Raw genomic sequence first — 18,448 nt, 5'->3', positions numbered from 1 at the left:
TAAAATGTTACTGTTGTCTTGGACCAGCCTCTAGCAGCGTAGAACTTTGATAGGAAGTCACAGAGTCAGTGAGACTAGACTTTTCTGTCTGAGGTGGGTTAGGGAAAAAAGGTACGCACAAATTCTCTTGATGGTCTCCTTCTTTATTCTCTCTCTCTCTCTTTTTCCTTAAAATTATTTATTTATTATTACACAGTGTTCAGTCTGCAGGCCAGAATAGGGAGCCAGATCAAATTACAGATGGCTGTGAGCCACCATGTGGTTGCTGGGAATTCAACTCAGGACCTCTGGAAGAGCAGCCAGTGCTCTTAACCTCTGAGCCATCTCTCCTGCCCCCTATTCTCTCTCTTTATTATCTCTTTTCTCTCTCTCATGTTGTTTTACAGCTTTTGTACTCCCAACAGAGTCTTCCAGGCAGTACAAGAATCAAAACAGTTGCATCCCATTTTTAAGTGAGTGATTATAGGTAAAAACATATTTTTCATCTCCCTTACATGATTAAACATTTTGTATATTACAGGTGAGAACAAATTATCCCAAGAACCCACATGCATTCATACCCAAGCAATTTGTTGTAGACTAACCGTGTAGCAAGCAAGATGTTTTTGTCAGGTCTTTTACTGGCAGGCTACAGTTTGCAGTTACAAAGAAAGGGCCAATTACTTTATTACTTACCTTGAAAGGTAATCTTATAAGGAATCTTTTTTTTTTTTTCCAGACAGGGTTTCTCTGTAGCTTTGGAGCCTGTCCTGGAACTAGCTCTTGTAGATCAGGCTGGCCTAGAACTCACACAGATCCGCCTGCCTCTGCCTCCCGAGTGCTGGGATTAAAGGCGTGCGTCACCACCACCCGGCTCTTACAAGGAATCTTAAAGCACTCACAAACCTAAACTTTTATATATGAAAAAGGATCAGTCAACTCTACTTAAAATCTTTAGGGTGCATAACCATTCGTTGATGTTTGAGGGCAGAAATGGGTATAAGGACTTTGGTCATCAGCCAAACGTAACAAGGAGAGTAGTCAGCCAGTAATAATTGGGCTGCTTTGTTCTTGTTCCCTGACCTTACAGTGTTCCTCATTCAACCATGTGCCTTTCTAAGACTTTAGATTGTCTCCTTGGCTTTTCCACCTCAAAGGTATTTAACAAAAACATCTTAGTCTAACTTGGTTATTTTTGAAGCTTTGTTTCAGCTGTGATGCATTCTGAGACCTGTGAACACATCTCCCGACATTAAGGTGAAAAGAATTTAAACTAGCTAGCCTGTTGGGATTTAACTGTTGGTCATTAACTTGAGCTACAATCCATGCAGCTCCTTGGGCGAGACTCACAGGCCCTGGCTGTGAAACATGTCCCTGTTTTTATTTTCATTCATCAAAACTCTGTATAGGCTATCATTATTAATATCAAATTAGACAGTACAGCTAAGGAGGGGTCATCTTCTTGACAATCCACAGTAACAATGCCCAGTAGGATGGGATGTTTCAAGCGATAATCACACTCTATCACAGGCAGCGGAGCTCTCCCCAGGTCCACGCACACCATGCTAGATACCAGAGAAGGAAAGCCGCAGCAAACATGTAAAGACACAGCAGAAGCAAAAGGCATTCCAGGGTCTGCAGTCCTGTGTCACCTTGCCTAAACGAGATGGACCCATCAGAGTCCCTTCTGGTGCGCTGATACCAGGAACTTCAACTACAACTCGCTGCTCCTCTGGCATTGCCAACAGCAAATTGCTGTACAAATATTCTCATAGGAACATAATTATGTATTGGGAGTGAGGTTCCATTGTCCAGTTAGTACTATCAAGATTATGTAGACTATCAACAGTAATAAGGGCTTAAAAATGACTGAAAGAAGATTAGAGGAAGGGATGAAGTGTACTGCTTAGAGAGACCAACCAAGAAAGGGTTCTCAAAAGGCCTGAGTGACAGAGGGAGGAGTGCACTTTACCAGTGTCTGGGGGAAGATGTGCTGGGCAGAGACGAGCAGGGCACTGACCCTAATGTGCACACAAATGGAGAACTACAGAGGGGCAAGGCCACAGTTAGGGGAAGGCTGTACCAGGAGATGGGAGATGCAGGAGCTAGAGAAGCTAATCTTACAGGTTTTCTGGATACATTTGTGGACTCTTGCATGCTTAAGGATCTGATTTGTAAGGACTGGATTGGAGAGATCAGGAGCAAAATTAAAGATATCAGCTGGCAGCTACTATCCTATTTATTATGTATAATAAAGGTTTAAAAATGTTTCTGCTTTCCAAATCAAACCAACTTGGGTTTATAACAAGTTTATAAACCATAAATGTCTATGCTTGTTTGCAGAAATGATTAAGAAGTAAAGATCTTGGGAACAGGTATCCTCATGAAACAAATATTCTTTTATCTCAGTCTTTACTGAATGAGTTGTACTAGTAAACGGCTCACGGGAATGCTCTAACCAGGAAAGAAATGCTCAGGTTCATTCAGTCTGCTTTTGTTGTGAGCCAGCCACTGACAGCTGAGCCACCTCCAGCCTTCCCCCCTTTCTTGTTTAAATGCGACTCATGTCCCACGGATCCGTGTTTCCAAAACCACCATGAATAAGAGTCGTCTCTTTTCACCTGGAATTGACCTGTCTTCATGCTAAAACTTTTCATGCCGATGTTTCTTTTTCTATTTTATCTTATAGTGCTTTGTCAAGTTACATCGATTTGCAAAAAGATTCTACAGTGAACCTAAATATTCCTCAGACTCCGGGACAGCATGGATTGACCTCCACACCTCCACGGAAATTCCTAACCCAGCACTCTCCACAGAAGCAGGAAAACAATACAGATCAGACTCAGGGCCAGCACGGTGGTTTGGCCAACGGTGTGGTGGCTGCACAAAGTCGGGCGGAATGTGAGCATGGGAAAGTGACTGTGAGGAACCCAGAGGCTGCTGTTCAAAGTGCTGAGACCTCTCCTGACACACACTTGGTGAACGGAGAAGGAAATGAAACTGCCACAGATTCTGTGTCATCCATAACCAAAAGCCATGATGAAGATGCCTCTGACAGCAGCCGCCGGACTCGGGGTGCTGACTTAGGGCTGCCCTCCAAAGGAGGAGGGTCAGGGATGGAAGCTGAGCTACCAGAGAAGGAGAATGGCGTGAACACCATGGAACTGGATAAGTTGGACCAGCACCCTGAAATGAAGGTAAGCAGAAGGGGAAGCATGGCCTAGTGTGTTCCGGTCCAGGCTGTTTCACAGCACCTGGGAAATGCGTGCGTGACTCGGGTTATCCACACCAGCAGATGAACCATTTGCAAGCTCTGGGAGCTACTGGGTTCTACCCCGTCTCAGAAGTGTTTCCCTTTTTCTTCCTGTGTGGCTTCTTTTGGTCGCTCTGTTGTGATTTCTAAAAGCATGGTTGTATTGTAGACAAACCACAGCGACCACGTTGTTTCCACTTGGGAGGCAGATGTTCTTTGTGACTCTAGATTTCGGTGCCATAGATCAGTATTGTTTCTGTGATGTAAAAACCACAAGCCTAAATAGGAAAATGAAGGAAATACTAGCTGCCACAGCCAGGGGTGTCACCCTAGACAAGAGTGGGACTGTAGGAAAGTGGCCCAGCGCCAGGAGACGAGAGTGATCTGAGACGGATCCCTTACAGTGAAACACGGGCTCACATGTAGCCCTCTGACTGCTTCCGTGTGTGCGCAATAAATAGCTCAGGTTGCTGGGGCGACCCAGTGGCGCTGAGCTCACATCAGATAAGAAATCTTGCTAGCTGTATTTTATCAAACTTTTAAGAAAATCTTTTTTAAGAATGAAAAAGAATATTATTGATCAAACAGAACCAGAAAATCTTGAGACTACTTCTGGCTCGTGCATTAATTCATAGGTATTTTGTTATGATTCTAGCTATAGATTTGTTTTGGTCTTGTTTATTTCCGTACCTTACTTTGGGTTTTAATTACATGGCTGCCATGCTTTGGACATCTTGTAGCAAAGGTGTCGTGTAAGTCTCATTCTGAATTCCCCTAGTCTCTAACATGCTCTGTATTCCTCTGCAAATGAGCTAGAGTTCTTTCCCTCAGTCTTCCTCATTGATTATACTCAATAAAACCAAAACTTTGACAACTGTAGGAACATCATCAAATAGAAAATCCAAATCTTAAATCTGTTTCTGAAAATCTATGCTTATATACCCTAGCATCAGCAGACACTCTTAAGTAAAGGGCGGTTCTAAAATGTTAACGTACTGACTGGTGGTTGTATTTAGAACAGTAGTGTCAGTGCGATCAACGAGGGTTATAATTCGGAACAATTGGGTGGGAGAAAGTGACTCATGCTTCACACCATTGTCCGAAAAGCAAAGAAACACAGCACAGCAAAGGGACTCTCCTTGTTCATCAGTCGGCAGGACTGGTGTTTCTGCACATGAGAAATAGTGACAGGAAGAGACAGGCAGAAACACCTTGTCTCTCACAGTTGACAGGAAGAGACGGGCAGACACACGTTGTCTTTCACAGTTGAGGTGGCATCCTCAAGGATCGCTGTGATGCAGCAAGTGCAGCCCCTATCCCGGAACTTTGCTGGTGGCTTCTGCGGTTGGTTCCTAGCTACTTCTACGTTGTGTTCTGCTCTGTTGTAGCTGCATATTCTTAGATGACTTTTACTTGTCTTGAGAGAGAGAATGCAATTTTCTTTTTCTTTCTTTTCTTTCTTGGAAATAGATATCTTTCATACAATATATTCTGATTATTCTTTCTCCTCCTGTTTCTCTCAGATCATCCCTCTTTCTCTACCCAGACAAATTCATACCCTTACTTTCTGGTTGTCACTAGAATACAAACAGGAATCTAGAAATAAGATAGAAACAAATACAGCAGAATAGGACAAAGCAACTTTTTTTTTTTTTTGCAAAGCTAATGAAGCATAGAGTAACACAGGGCCTTTCCCTGAGAGTCAGTGGATGGCGTGTGTGGTGTGGGGTAAGCTGTTGATCCAAACACCACCAATACAGCAGGTGTAGTGTGTTACCCTCCTTCTCTGCGACTTGCCACGTTGTTTCATTATCTCAGAATGCAATATGTCAATAGTATAGGGATAGTGTATTTTGTTAATTTTGTTATTTTGTGTATTTTAGCACAATTAGGAATAAAAAAGTTCTTTTTAAATTTTTTAGTAGAATATTGTGGAGTAAGCAGTTTGGACCAGGAAGAAGTAATAATACTCCTTCTGGCTCATGATTGGACAAGCCAATAAAACTGTGTAGCTAAGGGATATAAACTGCATGATCACAGAGCCCTTTTCTGCAATAACGTAGTAATTCTTTGTAGTTATGTGTGATAAAATTCCCTTGGTGACCTTCAGATCGTCCAATGCTTCTTGGACTTTCTAATGTGATGAATTTTTAAGATATAATGGAAGATTTTAAAATTCATCATGCACACAACTGAAAAACTAATTGCTCTGTCTTTAGATGAGTGGATGAAGAATTTCAGATAGATCTCATTTAAACAAATATTCAACCTGATGGCCATATTCCTGAGAGCTGGTTTGTAAGTTCTAGTGGGTAGCACACCTGCCTGTATACCCTTGATGAAGGAAGAGCCCTTCTCTGTCCAGAAAGGTAGTTCTCTTCCCCTGAGCAGGAGGCTTCAGGCCACCCATGGTGCAGCAGGGTGGGAAGGAATGCCTGGCTAGCCGGCCAGGCTAAACAGATTAACCCTGAGGATGGCAGCCAGACTCCCCTCCTGTCCTCAGTGGATGTTTCCCAAATGCCCACCAGCAGTGGGAAGATGAAAAGCAATGGCAAATGTGGTGGAATATTATTTTAACTGGGCAAAGATTACTACATTTGTTTATGTTGCAGAATATTACTTTAACTGTGTAAAGGTGTGTTACTTTGTTTATGCTGCATTTGTTTAATTATGTAAAGATGTGTTGCGTTTATTCCACCTTGCCTGCCTAAGACACCTGACTGGCCTAGTGTAGACAGAAGTTTTCATCCTACCTGGTCCTGCAGCCATTCAGTCCCAAATAAATGCACAGAGGCTTATATTACTATATTGATTATATTAATTATAAACTTAGATTTATATTAATTATAAACTGTTGGGCCTATTGCTTAGGCTTCTGAGCATTCCCCTGCCTCTGCCAACTCACAGAGCCCCCGGAATTGCATAAACACATGAACTTCCATGGCTCTATGTGGTTTCTGGGGCAAGGATCTGAACACTGGTTCTCAACTTGTATGGCAAGCATTTTATCTGTTGAGTCATCTTCCTAGACGTGCAGTGGGCCTCACCTGCCTTATCATGAGCTGAAGAGGAAAGGGAGGGATAAAGATATAACTGAGATTTAGAATGCAAACTCTGGCAGTTTGAACGAGAATGACCCCATAGTCTTGAATTTATTTGAAAGTATATATTTGAGTGCTTAGTGGCCAGGGAGTAGAATTATTAGGAGATGAGGTCTTGTTGGAGGAGATGTGTCACGGGGGTGGGGCTTGGGGTTCCAAAAGCCCAATGTCTCTCTGATCAGGATATAAAGCTCTCAGCTACTGCTCTACCGCCATGCCTGTCTATTCCTGTTATGATGATCAAGAACTAACTCTCTAAAACTATAAGCATGCCCTCAATTAAATGCTTTCTTTTTTAAGAGTTGCCTTGGTCACAATGTCTCTTCACAGGACAGAACAGTGATTAAGACAGTAAGTGAGGATAAATTCAGTGCTATTAGCAGACGTCTGTGACAAGCTATATAACTGAGTACTGATGGACCGTGGCATAAAGGTGGCTGGCTCTAAGGTTGGGCCTTGCTTTATCCAGGTGAAAGGTATCCCATGGGGGCCCCACTGGGTATGTTAAAGAGGAACCAGAGGGCAGTGAGTAAGATGGTTAGCTGTTATGACAACTTGTGACCGTGCTCCTGAAGGATTTGGGCACAGAGAGCAGAGCCCATCAGCAGCCTCCCAGCCTTGCTGAGGGCCTGAGATACGGGTATGGAAAGCTGGTCAGAGTCTGTAGCTCGGCGATAAGAGCCAGAGGGAGCAGAGGCCAACGTGGGCTCAGCTGAACACTGAAATAAGGCAGAAATTTGGAAGGATCAGCTGAGGTCACGGTGTGCTAGAAGATCTGGTTTGTGCAGGAAAGAGGAAGATGGGGTCTTGAAAGCATCAGTTGTATGTGTCTGAGGGAACAGAAAGAAGGCCTGCACCATGATCCGGTACGCAGGAACAGACTCGAGGTATTTTCTCGGTATGGATACCTCTGTGGAAAGTGAATACCTCATCTTGGAAACAAGGTGGATCACAAATAAAAATAAATTTGTAATTTTGTGGGTTTTTAAAAGAACTTTATATGATTCTTACCCATGTCTCCCCTTAGCCCCCCCTTATCATTCCCTCCAAAATCCATGGTCTGTTTTGATTATTCTTGTCACTAGCATCTATGTATGTGTATTTAAATGCATGTACACACACCTACAGAGCTATGTGGCTCTTCTCTTCTGTGCATGGGTCTAGAGGCTTACCACTAGGGATTGTACAACCTATATGGGAGCCCATCCCAAGATGAAACTAATTCTCCCTGTCTAAGCAGACTCTGACAACCTGTAGATCTGCAGCTAGGGGTAAGACCATGCGAAATCTCCCTTGTCCATGTTGGCACATCAACTGCTGTTGTCATTGTGGTGGTCTTGTTCAGGTGACCATACTGTTGAGATTCCATAGGAGTATTTTCTGTCAAGCCTAGGGAACACTACCTAACAGCATTGTCCCGGGCATCTTACTTTCGTCGTCTTTCACACTTGTTCCTGAGCGTTAGGTGTCAGAGTTTCACCGCAGATATGTCAGTTGGGGGTGGACACCCTGCAGTCCCCTCTTCTCTGCATTATGACTAGATGTGGATCTTTGATGATGGGTAAGGTTTATACTTATCTGTGGGTATAAAGATGGGCGTTCAGAATTCAGTCAGAAACTATGTTTGTTTGGGAAAATGGCAGCAGTAAGTTCTCCTCTCAGGTCACCAGCCGGGGTGTTTGGCCTGTCTACAACACTAGCCACAAATCCTCCCTTAAGTCCAATTAGAAGATTATTGGCTACTCCCACAGAGAAGTGCCGCTGTTATACCATTGTTGATATCTAACAGGTTCAGTCATGGGTTTCGCAGTTGTGTAAGACTGTTATTTGTGAAGGCACTGAAATGATGCATTGAAACTGAAGCACCACTTGAATTAGAGAACACAATGTTTATTTCCTACATCGATGCCAATTTTTATGAAAGAACGGGTCTCAAGTAATTCTGAGATGTGTCTATACAAAGCCACCCCCTCTTTTGATGTGGAGGAATTTAAATAATGAACAGCCAACGTGGGTAGGAATTCCCCAGAACAGAGAATCATTTCACTCATTCCCATAAGCGCCTGGTGGTTAACATGAATCTTTTGCATACACGTGTTAAGTAAGCCCAAATGAGTATATGGGAGATGGGACAAACTGCAGCAAATTTGTAATTTGTGAGCAACAATTTAAAATGAGTTTTTCCTGCTTAAAATGAAATCTCATGAGAGTTCATATACTGAAGAGCTAAGAAGCGTAATTTCAACCACTCATCCATTGCAACAAAGCAAAGCCGTAGCAGCGAGTAACGGGGGACTAACCATGGAGAGAGAAGTACATGAAGGGATGTGGAAATTGCTGAGATGGCATTGTAGGCCGAAAGAAATTTACATACATATTCTATTGCTGTAAAGGGGGAACTTTTTTATTATGGTGGTTTCATTGAAATATATTTTTATTTGGAGAATCAACTTTCAGTATATGAGTGTAGTCACATGACACTTAGGTGGTGGTGTTTTTGTTCTGGTTTGTTGAGATTGCTGCGCTGCTGTAGGGAGGCTGGTTTTCCCAAGCAGAGGCTCTCTCTAGCCTGGACTGCCTGGAAGCTCAGTGATCTTCCCAGATAGGACGACAGTCAAGAGCCTCCTAAGTAGGCTGTAAGAAGATTTGGGGCTTTGGGGGGAGGGGGACGGGGTTTGGTTTTTTTTTTTTTTTTAAGCAATCAGATGGACTGGAGAGGCAGCCCAGCAGTTTAGTGTCTAAGGAATCGGCTGAACTGGAAAGAGCCCAGTAATCTAGAGTGGACCAGAGTTCAGATCTCAGTGCCCACGAAAAGGCCCAGCTCCCCGTGCAAGGCTATGGCCCCAGCTCTGAGTGGGGACTGAGACGGGATCAATGGCTCTTCCTGGCTTTCAGCCTAACTAAGAAAATAAGAGTCCTGTGTTCAGGAAGAGACTCTGCCTCAACAGCATAGGTGAAAAATGGGCAAGGATCCTTGAACTGTCATGTGACTTCTGTGTTAGTGTGCACAGGCACACATATCTAATCACGCAAACGCACACACAGTCACAATTATGTAAAAAAAATCTTTAAAGAAGCAAAATCCTTTTACCTTCAGAAGAGGTAATATGGGGTGCTTCTTCATATAATTTACTATATTTTAAAATTATTTAGACTCGTGCTTATTTGTTAGTTATCTTGAAATGGCAAGCCTGCTCCTCTAGGAGGAAATTGGGTTGTTTATTGAATCAGTGTTAGGTAGCCGTTATTGTTTCCAAGGCTCACTGTACAGAAGGTTTCTCAGTGAAAGGTTAAGGGCAAGGAAGAAAGAGCTCAGATAATTCTGAATTTGCAAATGTTAACAAACTGTAGCTACTTATTTAAATATCCTATGTTAAAAAAAATCAGGCTAGACCCAATATGTCAATGAAACTAAACCTATTTCAGTCTGGAGATGTGGCTCAGTAAGATTACTTGCCTGGTATGTTTGAGAGTTCCATCAAAAGTACCACAAAAAATTAGACAACATATAGCCACTTCCTTATTTACACATAAATTTAATTAAGCCCGGTAACATAAAAGGAAGCATCAACTCAGATTAACATCAATTTCTCCCATACTCACAGAACACAGGTCACTTCTGTAAGCCCCACGCAAGGCTCTCTTCCTAGCAGGGAGCAGCAGTCAGCAGTGCGGAAAAATGCTGTGACCTTGAATTTAGTTACTTCAGACACTTGCTCTAAGCTTCCTGTTGAGGGCTCAGTCTCCAAGACCCACATGCTTCACTTAAATTGCAAACCATAAACTCAACCTGGGCTTCTGGCCATCTGCTATAAACGAATTCACAAGACGCCCTCCTCAAGGTTGGTTAACTTGAGTGGTTTCCAGAACTAAGGGAAGGAAATGCTTCTGGTCACTGGTTTCCCGTATGGAATGTCACAAAAATTAAAGACAGATGTGTAAGGCGGGGACCAGAGAGGAGGTCAAGCCTGCCCTCTAGGGTAACGTTGGCTTGCAGGAAGCCTGTGTTCAGCTGCACAGATGTTCTCCAAGCTGAACAGATGTTCTCCAAGCTGGGATCTTCCACGTGGTCGGGAGGGACCTTTGAGCAGGCACGGTTGCTAATAGACAGAAAGGAAAGTTATGCCTTTCTCTTCAAGTTCTCGCTGGCATTTTGTCTTTGCTGGTATGGACAGCACAGGACACCTTCCAAATGAAGAGGCTCATTGGGGTCTACTCTTGGGCTTGGCCAGCTCCAGGTCAGAGGTGTGGAGGGGGGTTATTTGTAATCTGTCTTGGAAACATATAGGAAAATTTTCTTAGATCTGTCATAATATATGATAAATATCACAGAGCCCCGTCTGGGTAGATATAACATTTCTTTGTAAATCAGCAATAGGTGTGTTTTAGAAAATAATCTTTTAAATTGGAAACTATTTTTCCATTAAAATTTATAGATTTTATATACCTGATGATTATTAAAATGCTCTTAAAAAGTCTGTGTCAGCTGGAATTTCTTTGGGGAAAAATAAAATATATATTAAAATGCACCATAGCTACAACATTCTGTGTTAGAGCAGGTTTTGTTAGCAGTCAGTTTGTGCCTGTGTTCTTTGCTTATATCATATGACTGGAATTGATGTCATGACTTTTTAACTGTGTGACCCAGCCATCTTCAGCTCAGTGTTTTTGTTGTGTGTACATGGCCTGTAAAGCAAGAATAAAAATTGTGCCTGTTTTATAGCTAAAAAGATGACAGAGACTGAGGCATACTGACACGTCTTTAATCCCAGCACTGAAGTCAGAGGCAGGCAGATCTGTGTGGGCTCTCAGCCGCCTTGATATATACATGGCAAGTTCAGGACAGCCAGCCAGACTGCATAGAGAGACCGTCTCAGAAAAACACAAACAAATCAAATTATGAAAGATACAACCATGTTTAGCACATAACTCAGAGTCGGCGATTACATTAACATGTAATCGCTCTTTAGATGTTAACATGTGGAGGAACCTAAACCAACGCTCCATTAGTCTAACCCTCACCTGTACCATAAGATACCTCCTGCTTGTTCTGAGAACACAAATCTAAGTGATTAACCTTGCTGCCAGTGGAAGAGGTGATTACAGACTTCGCTAAGTACTGCTGCCACCCCATGGGCTCTGCCGAGTATGACATGTGTTCAATGTGTTCATACTTGGCCAGGTTCAGCTCAGGTACTCTGCGGTCAGCAAAGCATTGCTTCTTCTAAGCATCCTATTTAAGACTCCAGAGATCTGTGACCTCAGTGACAACCTCATTTCATGTCAATAATAAACACTGTAACCTGTCAGCGTGTTTTATGACCCATGAAAAATACTTTATTTTAGCAAAATAAATCTGCTGAATTATTTTTTAAATAGTGTGAGGGGCCAGGAAAATGGCTCAGCACTTGCTAAGCAAGCAGAAGACTAGAGTTCAGATTCCCCAGAACCCATGAGTGCATGTGGTGACCACCTGTAATCCCAAATTCAGGAAGACAGACAGTGTTGTTGCCAGCGGTGACAGCGGTGTTGCCAGGCACAGATGTCACAGCAGTTCTGTTCAGATCAGATCGCCCCGTCTGCTTGTGCTCAGATATCCCTGAAACATTAGGGAAAACTGCTTTGATGGAGCTTTCTCATTTGGTGTTTGTTACTTAAGGAAAATGTCTAGCTTCCTTTTCTTATGTGCAAATATCTGATTTTTTTTTAGGAGACTAATGAGCAGAAACTTCACAAAATAGCCAGTGAGCTTTTGCTTACAGAAAGAGCATACGTCAGCCGGCTCAACCTCTTAGATCAGGTAACAGTTTGCCCTGGGGATGGGAACATTTCAGGAACTGCAGTGTGGTCCTGACTGGTTTGGGTAGTGAAAGCTACATGCTCTAAGGAAATGTTCACCGCCTCACTGATAAACTTGCTGACTAAAAGATATTTGCAGCTCATAAGATGTTTCTGTATGCAAGTCACAGAATGACTATGTTCCATAATGTCAAACTTCGTTCTGTCTTGACCATTTGTTGTATTCTTGGGAGGCCATGTTAACTTTTAAGCAGACTCAAGGGTTCCTTCAGTGGCGCAGCTGTCTTGGCACTGTGTCATGCCAAGGCTTTGGAAGCCCACTGTTCAGCCTCGTGTGGAAGCTGGCTGGTCATCCAGTTGTATTGGTTGCATACTGGGTCTGCTGTACCACAGTTTGTACTTTAATTATCTACAGCCTCTTCCGTACACTTAGAGAGTTCCTAAGTGCATCAGGCTGGCTTCAGAATGCTCTGTGGTCCCACAGTAGTGGGTCACCCACTACAGCAGGCATCTCTTGCTAAGAGAGGAAGTGGCCGTGTTTGAGGGTTTGTTGTTTTGTTCTCCTTTTTTGCCACTGGTAAACTGGGATGTTGAGGGAACACAGGGTCCTAGTCACACCTTATCGCTGGCTTCCAGGGTCAACCATTGTTTGGATTTTGTGAAACCACTTTACATTTGTATTCTGTGCAACAGTGGTGTTGTAGTTCAGATTATTGGTGTCAATGAACTTCCCTGTGAGACCGAATCAAGCCGGGGCATCTGAGCCTTTAAGATGGCTTTTCTTCCACATGGGAATGCAGTCTCGGAACGAGTAAGCAAGCGCTCCATGGTGAAAAGAGGTCTTTTCTTCTAGGCAAGTTGTTATTTTTCTTTAATGTCAACTTAATTTGACGACTTTTGCCAACATTTTACATGCCTTAATCTGTTGATTATATGGCACCCCATCTGCTAGTCTATAAGGAGATAATTTTGTAGTATGTTTTGCCTCCCAATAGTAAAGAAAATTAATAATCATTTGGGCATCATGAAGGAAGAGACTTTCTTCTGCCTGGTTTTAACAAAATGGCAGTTAAGGAGTACTGTAGCCCTAGCATAGTGTAGCTAAAAGTTGAAGACTCTGTTTTGTCAATTATCTTCCAGGTACACGTTACAGTGTGCAGGAGATCCCTGAGGACACAGATAAGTGCTCAGGTTATCATGTATTATTATCTATTTAAAAACAAATTAAAATATGAGAACTAAAGGTTGTTGTTGTTGTTTTTGTTCTCTCATTGTCCAGATATTAAACCCCACTTCTACTATGGGAGTTAAGTTCCCTATCCTCCCCTTTCAAGATACATAGAGTATCAGCAGGAAGTGAGCGATGGCCGCAACCACCACACCGTAGTTACCTTTAACAAACTAAGGAAGAAAGAGTTCCTTTCGACTTACAGTTCAAGGCCAGGGCACAGCCCATCAGACAGGGAAGGCCAAGAGGACCCGAGCTTGATAAAACTGGTCACACTGTATCGTAGTCTAGAAGCAGAGAGCGGCTAGTGTGCTGTGCTGCTCAGCACCTCTCCCCACGGAGTCCAAGACCCCAGCCAGGAATGCCACCACCCACATGGGCAGGTTTCCCATCTCAGTTAATGCAATCAAGATGATTACCCAAAGACATGCCCAGGGCCTGCCAAGTTGACAGTTAACACCATCACACACCATCAGAGCTGTATAGCTGCTATAGATGTCGTCCAATCATAGTAAGGGAACGCTATCACACTGTACCCATAACCTTTTCACATCCCTAATTACAGCCATAGATGAGAGGTGTAAATTCCTGTCAGTTGGAAATTCGCTGGTACAGAAAAGCTCTATTAACTATGGACCTTACCATCATCCTATAGGAAAAGTTAAATAAATAACACATGGGTGGCCAGGTTCAACTCAGGTACTCTGCGGTCAGCAAAGCATTGCTTCTTCTAAGCATCCTATTCAAGACCCCAGAGATCTGTAACCTCAGTGACAACCTCATTTCATTAACTCTCCCTAATTCACATTTAAAATTCTTCAAAATCAAAGCATGCATTTCCTCCTACCTTTCAAGGAGTGATTGATTTCTTAAGCCACAAACTTCCCCATTTATTCAACGAGGTGTCGTTTCGAGCCCAGTGCAGACCTGCCACAGTGAAAATCAGATAACCAAGAAAGCTAAGTAACATTTGCTTTATCTTTTATTCAGGTATTTTATTGCAAACTGTTAGAAGAAGCTAACCGAGGCTCATTTCCTGCAGAGATGGTGAATAAAATATTTTCTAACATTTCGTCAATAAATGCCTTCCACAGTAAATTTCTGTTGCCGGAGCTGGAGAAGCGGATGCAAGAATGGTAAGAATCAGGAGTGCTGTGCCTGAGACATGCATGCAGGGTGCCGCTCTTCAGCTTTTACAGTAGAACAGACACACCACACGCTGCTAATATGACAGTTAGTATGGTGCCAGGTCTTCCTATAGAGACTGGACTGTATTCTTGGGTTTCTTGGAATAGGCGTTTGCATCTGTTCTCTAAACAGTACCCTGACTAGTGAAGACAGGACCAGGCGTGATCGGCAATTCCGACCATAGTCTCTTTCTGCGATTCCGAAGCTCCCATCTGAAAGATGTGTTCTTGCTAGTGTTAGAATAGATCATACAGAGTGCTTGCTCTCTCTGCAGGCCTACAGATTTCCTCATTCTATAAGAATCTTTAATGACCTTTTTATATTTAATATAGGGAAACTACTCCCAGAATTGGAGACATCCTGCAAAAGTTGGCTCCGTTCCTGAAGATGTACGGAGAGTATGTCAAAGGCTTTGATAATGCGGTGGAGCTGGTTAAGAACATGACGGAGCGTGTTCCCCAGTTCAAGGCGGTGACGGAGGAGATTCAGGTAATAGTCCACTTTCCTCCCTGCTCACAAGTTAATTATTCCTGAGAAATTATATGGTCTTCAAGATCTCAAATTGAGATGAAAGTATTTTTCCGAGAAGCTAAGCCAAAATCCATTCTAAAATTTTGCAGACAGTATCTGCACAGTTAGACCAGTTATTGAGTGTGTACCACCTGCTAAGTGCTTGAAAACACTCGGTGTGCATTGCTTTTAAACTTTTCAGTTAAAATATACTTACAGCATTTTTATTTGAAATAATTACTTACAACATTTCTCCTTTCCCCTTCTATGTTCCTCTTACTCCCTCTCAAATCTATTGCCACTTCTTTAACTGTCATTGTCACGTGTGTCTGTATAAATGCATACACACACCCCACACACATACACCACATACACGCACCCCATACACACACCACACACATGCACCACACAAACACGTGCACACACCACACGCATGCACCCACCACACTCACACACCTGACACACACCTCCACAACCTCCCGACACATACACTGCACAAACACATGTACACACACCACATGTGCGCACACACCCTGCTCCATCCACCAAGTGTTACTAGTTGACACATGTTTTCAGGGCTGACCACTTGGTACTGAAACACCAATTATGACCTCACTCCTGGAAAAGACCAAATCCGGCTCTCTCAGCAGCCATTAGTTGCCTATAGTTCTTGACCTAGACGTAGGCTCTGGACACTCACCTCCGTCCACTTCAGCGTGTCTATTGTTCAAGTCTTGTTGAGGTTTCATGGATGAAGCATCCCTGTCATTTCTAGGAGACTCGGTCTTCCCGAAGACTTCGTGATTCTCTGACTCTTGCACTCACTCCACTCCCTCTTCAGTGATGTTCCCTTAGCCTTAGCTAAGAGATTGTACTGGAGATAGAGCCACTGGGGCTGGGCCTCTACCTCCGGTTCTGTAATGGTTTCCATCTGCTACAAAGAGAAACTTTCTTGATCATGGGTGAGAGCTACACTTCTGTGTGGTTATCAGGTAGGTATTCAGGATGCAGTTAGGATTTGGACTGCTTTAATAAGTGGCAGTAGTGGGTTCTCCTCCAAGATCCAGATAGCACTAGCCATGAGTATTTGGCTACATTTCCACCTGGTAATCAGACCTCGGGTCCAATCAGACAACTATTGGTTATCTCCAAGATATGATTACCTCTATTGGACCTCTGAGGACATCCTACCATGCTAGTCATTTGTGTGGTTCGTAGGTATCACACCTGGGTAGGACTATTGAGAGCCTCCCCACCCACACCAGATTGCATAGCATGTCAGCTAGTCCACAGTGTACCGTGTATTACCAGTGTAGTACCATGAAGGCTAACCCACAGAGGGAATGCCCTTAGGTCAGATCCATCCTAATTCCACTGAGTCCTGTGTCTAAATTATGTGGTATCTTCAGCAATAAGAACCCACCCCCAAATTCAAGAAGGCAAGCAATATCAGCAGCAGTCATCCATAAGGTTTGGGAGTCTCTTGGACTCATCCAACCTACAACCCAAAAGGAGGTTTCTCATGCCTGGTGCTGAAGGCTTTGGTAAAGAGTATATTTACCAAATAGCTCTTGCAGGGAGCATTAGCACGCCATGTCATGACCTCATTAAAACTGTATGCATATATGTATACATATACTTTTAGGAAAACACAAAATGTAATTTCTTTTGAGTTTTCGAAACTCTTTAGTGTTGTCTGTCCTTTTCTGTTGGTATCCTCCACTCTCTCCGTTAAAGCCCCTCCCCATTTCCCCATGTCTCCCCTCATATCATCTCCATCCTGCTATCCGCTCTCCCAACCCCATGGTCCCTTTTCACCTTCCTGACTTCTGCAGTTATTCCAGTTATGTGCTCACATCTGGAGATGAGGAACCACAAGTGAGAGAACATGTGGTGTGCTGGGTGTCTTCTGGGTCTGGGTTACATCACTCAATACAATATTTTCTGCTTCCAACTGTTTACCTAAAAATTTCATTTTTCTTTAGAGCTGAATGGTACTCCATTGTGCAGATAGATGTACCACATTCTCACTGTCCAGTCTTCAGCTGAAGAGCATTTCAGTTGTTTCTACTTCCTAGTTTTTGTGAATAGAATGCAATGAATTCAGCTGAGCAGGTATCTGTGGAGTGAGTCCTTTGGGCATATGCCAAGGAACACGGTGTAGCTGGATCATATGGTAGATTTGTTTTTAATTTTTAAAGAATTCTCCACCCTGATTTTGAGAGTGGCTGCAGCAGTGTACAGTCCCACCAATGGTGAATGAGAGTACCCATTTCCCTTCATCTTCTCTAGCCTCTGCGGTTCGTTATTTTGTTGATCTGAAGCATTCTGCTTGCTCAGTTCCATAATTACTAGGCATGATGAACATTTTTTGAGATGTTTCCTTGCTGTCTTTATTTCTTCTTTAGAGAACGCTGCTTAGATCCCAGGCCCAATACTGAGTCCGTTTTTCCACAGTTCTTCATATAATCTGAATATTACCCCTCTATCCGATGTTTACTTACCAAAGATTATCCACCACCCTGTGGGCTCCCTTGTCGTTGTTTTGTTTCCTAGCTGCACAGAGGTTGTTTATAATTTTATGAAGGTCCAGTTTGTCAATTGTTGCCCTTAACCCATGATAAACATAAGTAGAAAAAATATCTTCAATAGAATACTTATAAATGTATCAAGATTATTCACTGTGATCAAGGTGGCTTTAGCTTAGAGATACTAGAATCTATCAACATACATGAATAAATCCCTAGAAGTAAGTTTAACCAAGGAGGTGAAAGACCTCCACAGTTAAAACTTCAAATCTCTGGAGAAAGAGACTGAGAAACACGCCAGACACAGAAAGACCTTTAATTCTTTTTTTTTAAAAAAAATATTTATTTATTTATTTATTTATTATGTATACAATATTCTGTCTGTGTGTATGTCTGCAGGCCAGAAGAGGGCACCAGACCTCATTACAGATGGTTGTGAGCCACCATGTGGTTGCTGGTAATTGAACTCAGGACCTTGGGAAGAGCAGGCAATGCTCTTAACCACTGAGCCATCTCTCCAGCCCAGACCTTTAATTCTTAATGGAAGGTAGAAGTAATATTTTGAAAATGACCATCATACCAAAAGCAATTTATAGATTACTACAGTTCCCACAATATTTTTCACAAATACAAAAATTCTAAATTCTAAAATTCATATGGAACCACAGAAGACCCCATAGAGCTGAAGCAATCCAGAACAAAAAGAATAATTTAGGAGGAATCACTATTGCAGATTACAATTACACTATACACAATTACAATTACAGAGACACATTACACTATAGTAATAAAAACCATATGGTACTGGCAAAAACAGATATACTGAATAAAGTAGAATACCCAAAATAAGAATGAATATGTA

At 42.7% G+C, this 18,448-nt stretch overlaps 1 protein-coding gene across 8 annotated transcripts in view; it reads left to right on the top strand.

The window, feature by feature from the left end:
• The window catches only part of Fgd4 (FYVE, RhoGEF and PH domain containing 4), a 146,190-nt gene that overhangs the window by 96,758 nt on the left and 30,984 nt on the right, over positions 1 to 18,448 (top strand). For all 8 annotated transcript variants that reach the window (XR_007589158.1, XM_050125134.1, XM_050125141.1 and 5 more), the window contains 4 exons: positions 2,669 to 3,176; positions 12,044 to 12,133; positions 14,351 to 14,496; positions 14,881 to 15,037. Coding sequence is in view for 7 of the 8 variants with exons in the window: in XM_050125134.1 (XP_049981091.1) it covers positions 2,669 to 3,176; positions 12,044 to 12,133; positions 14,351 to 14,496; positions 14,881 to 15,037 (901 nt within the window). In the remaining variant the exon portion in view is untranslated. The remainder of the gene's footprint in view (positions 1 to 2,668; positions 3,177 to 12,043; positions 12,134 to 14,350; positions 14,497 to 14,880; positions 15,038 to 18,448) is intronic.

This window comes from Alexandromys fortis, unplaced genomic scaffold (assembly GCF_014885135.2).
Source record: "Alexandromys fortis isolate MF-2015 unplaced genomic scaffold, M_Fortis_MF-2015_v1.1 scaffold_239, whole genome shotgun sequence".
Lineage (NCBI taxonomy): Eukaryota > Metazoa > Chordata > Mammalia > Rodentia > Cricetidae > Alexandromys > Alexandromys fortis.
The sequence above is the reverse complement of the archived record's forward strand: the minus strand, read 5'-3'. Positions and strand labels throughout refer to the sequence as shown.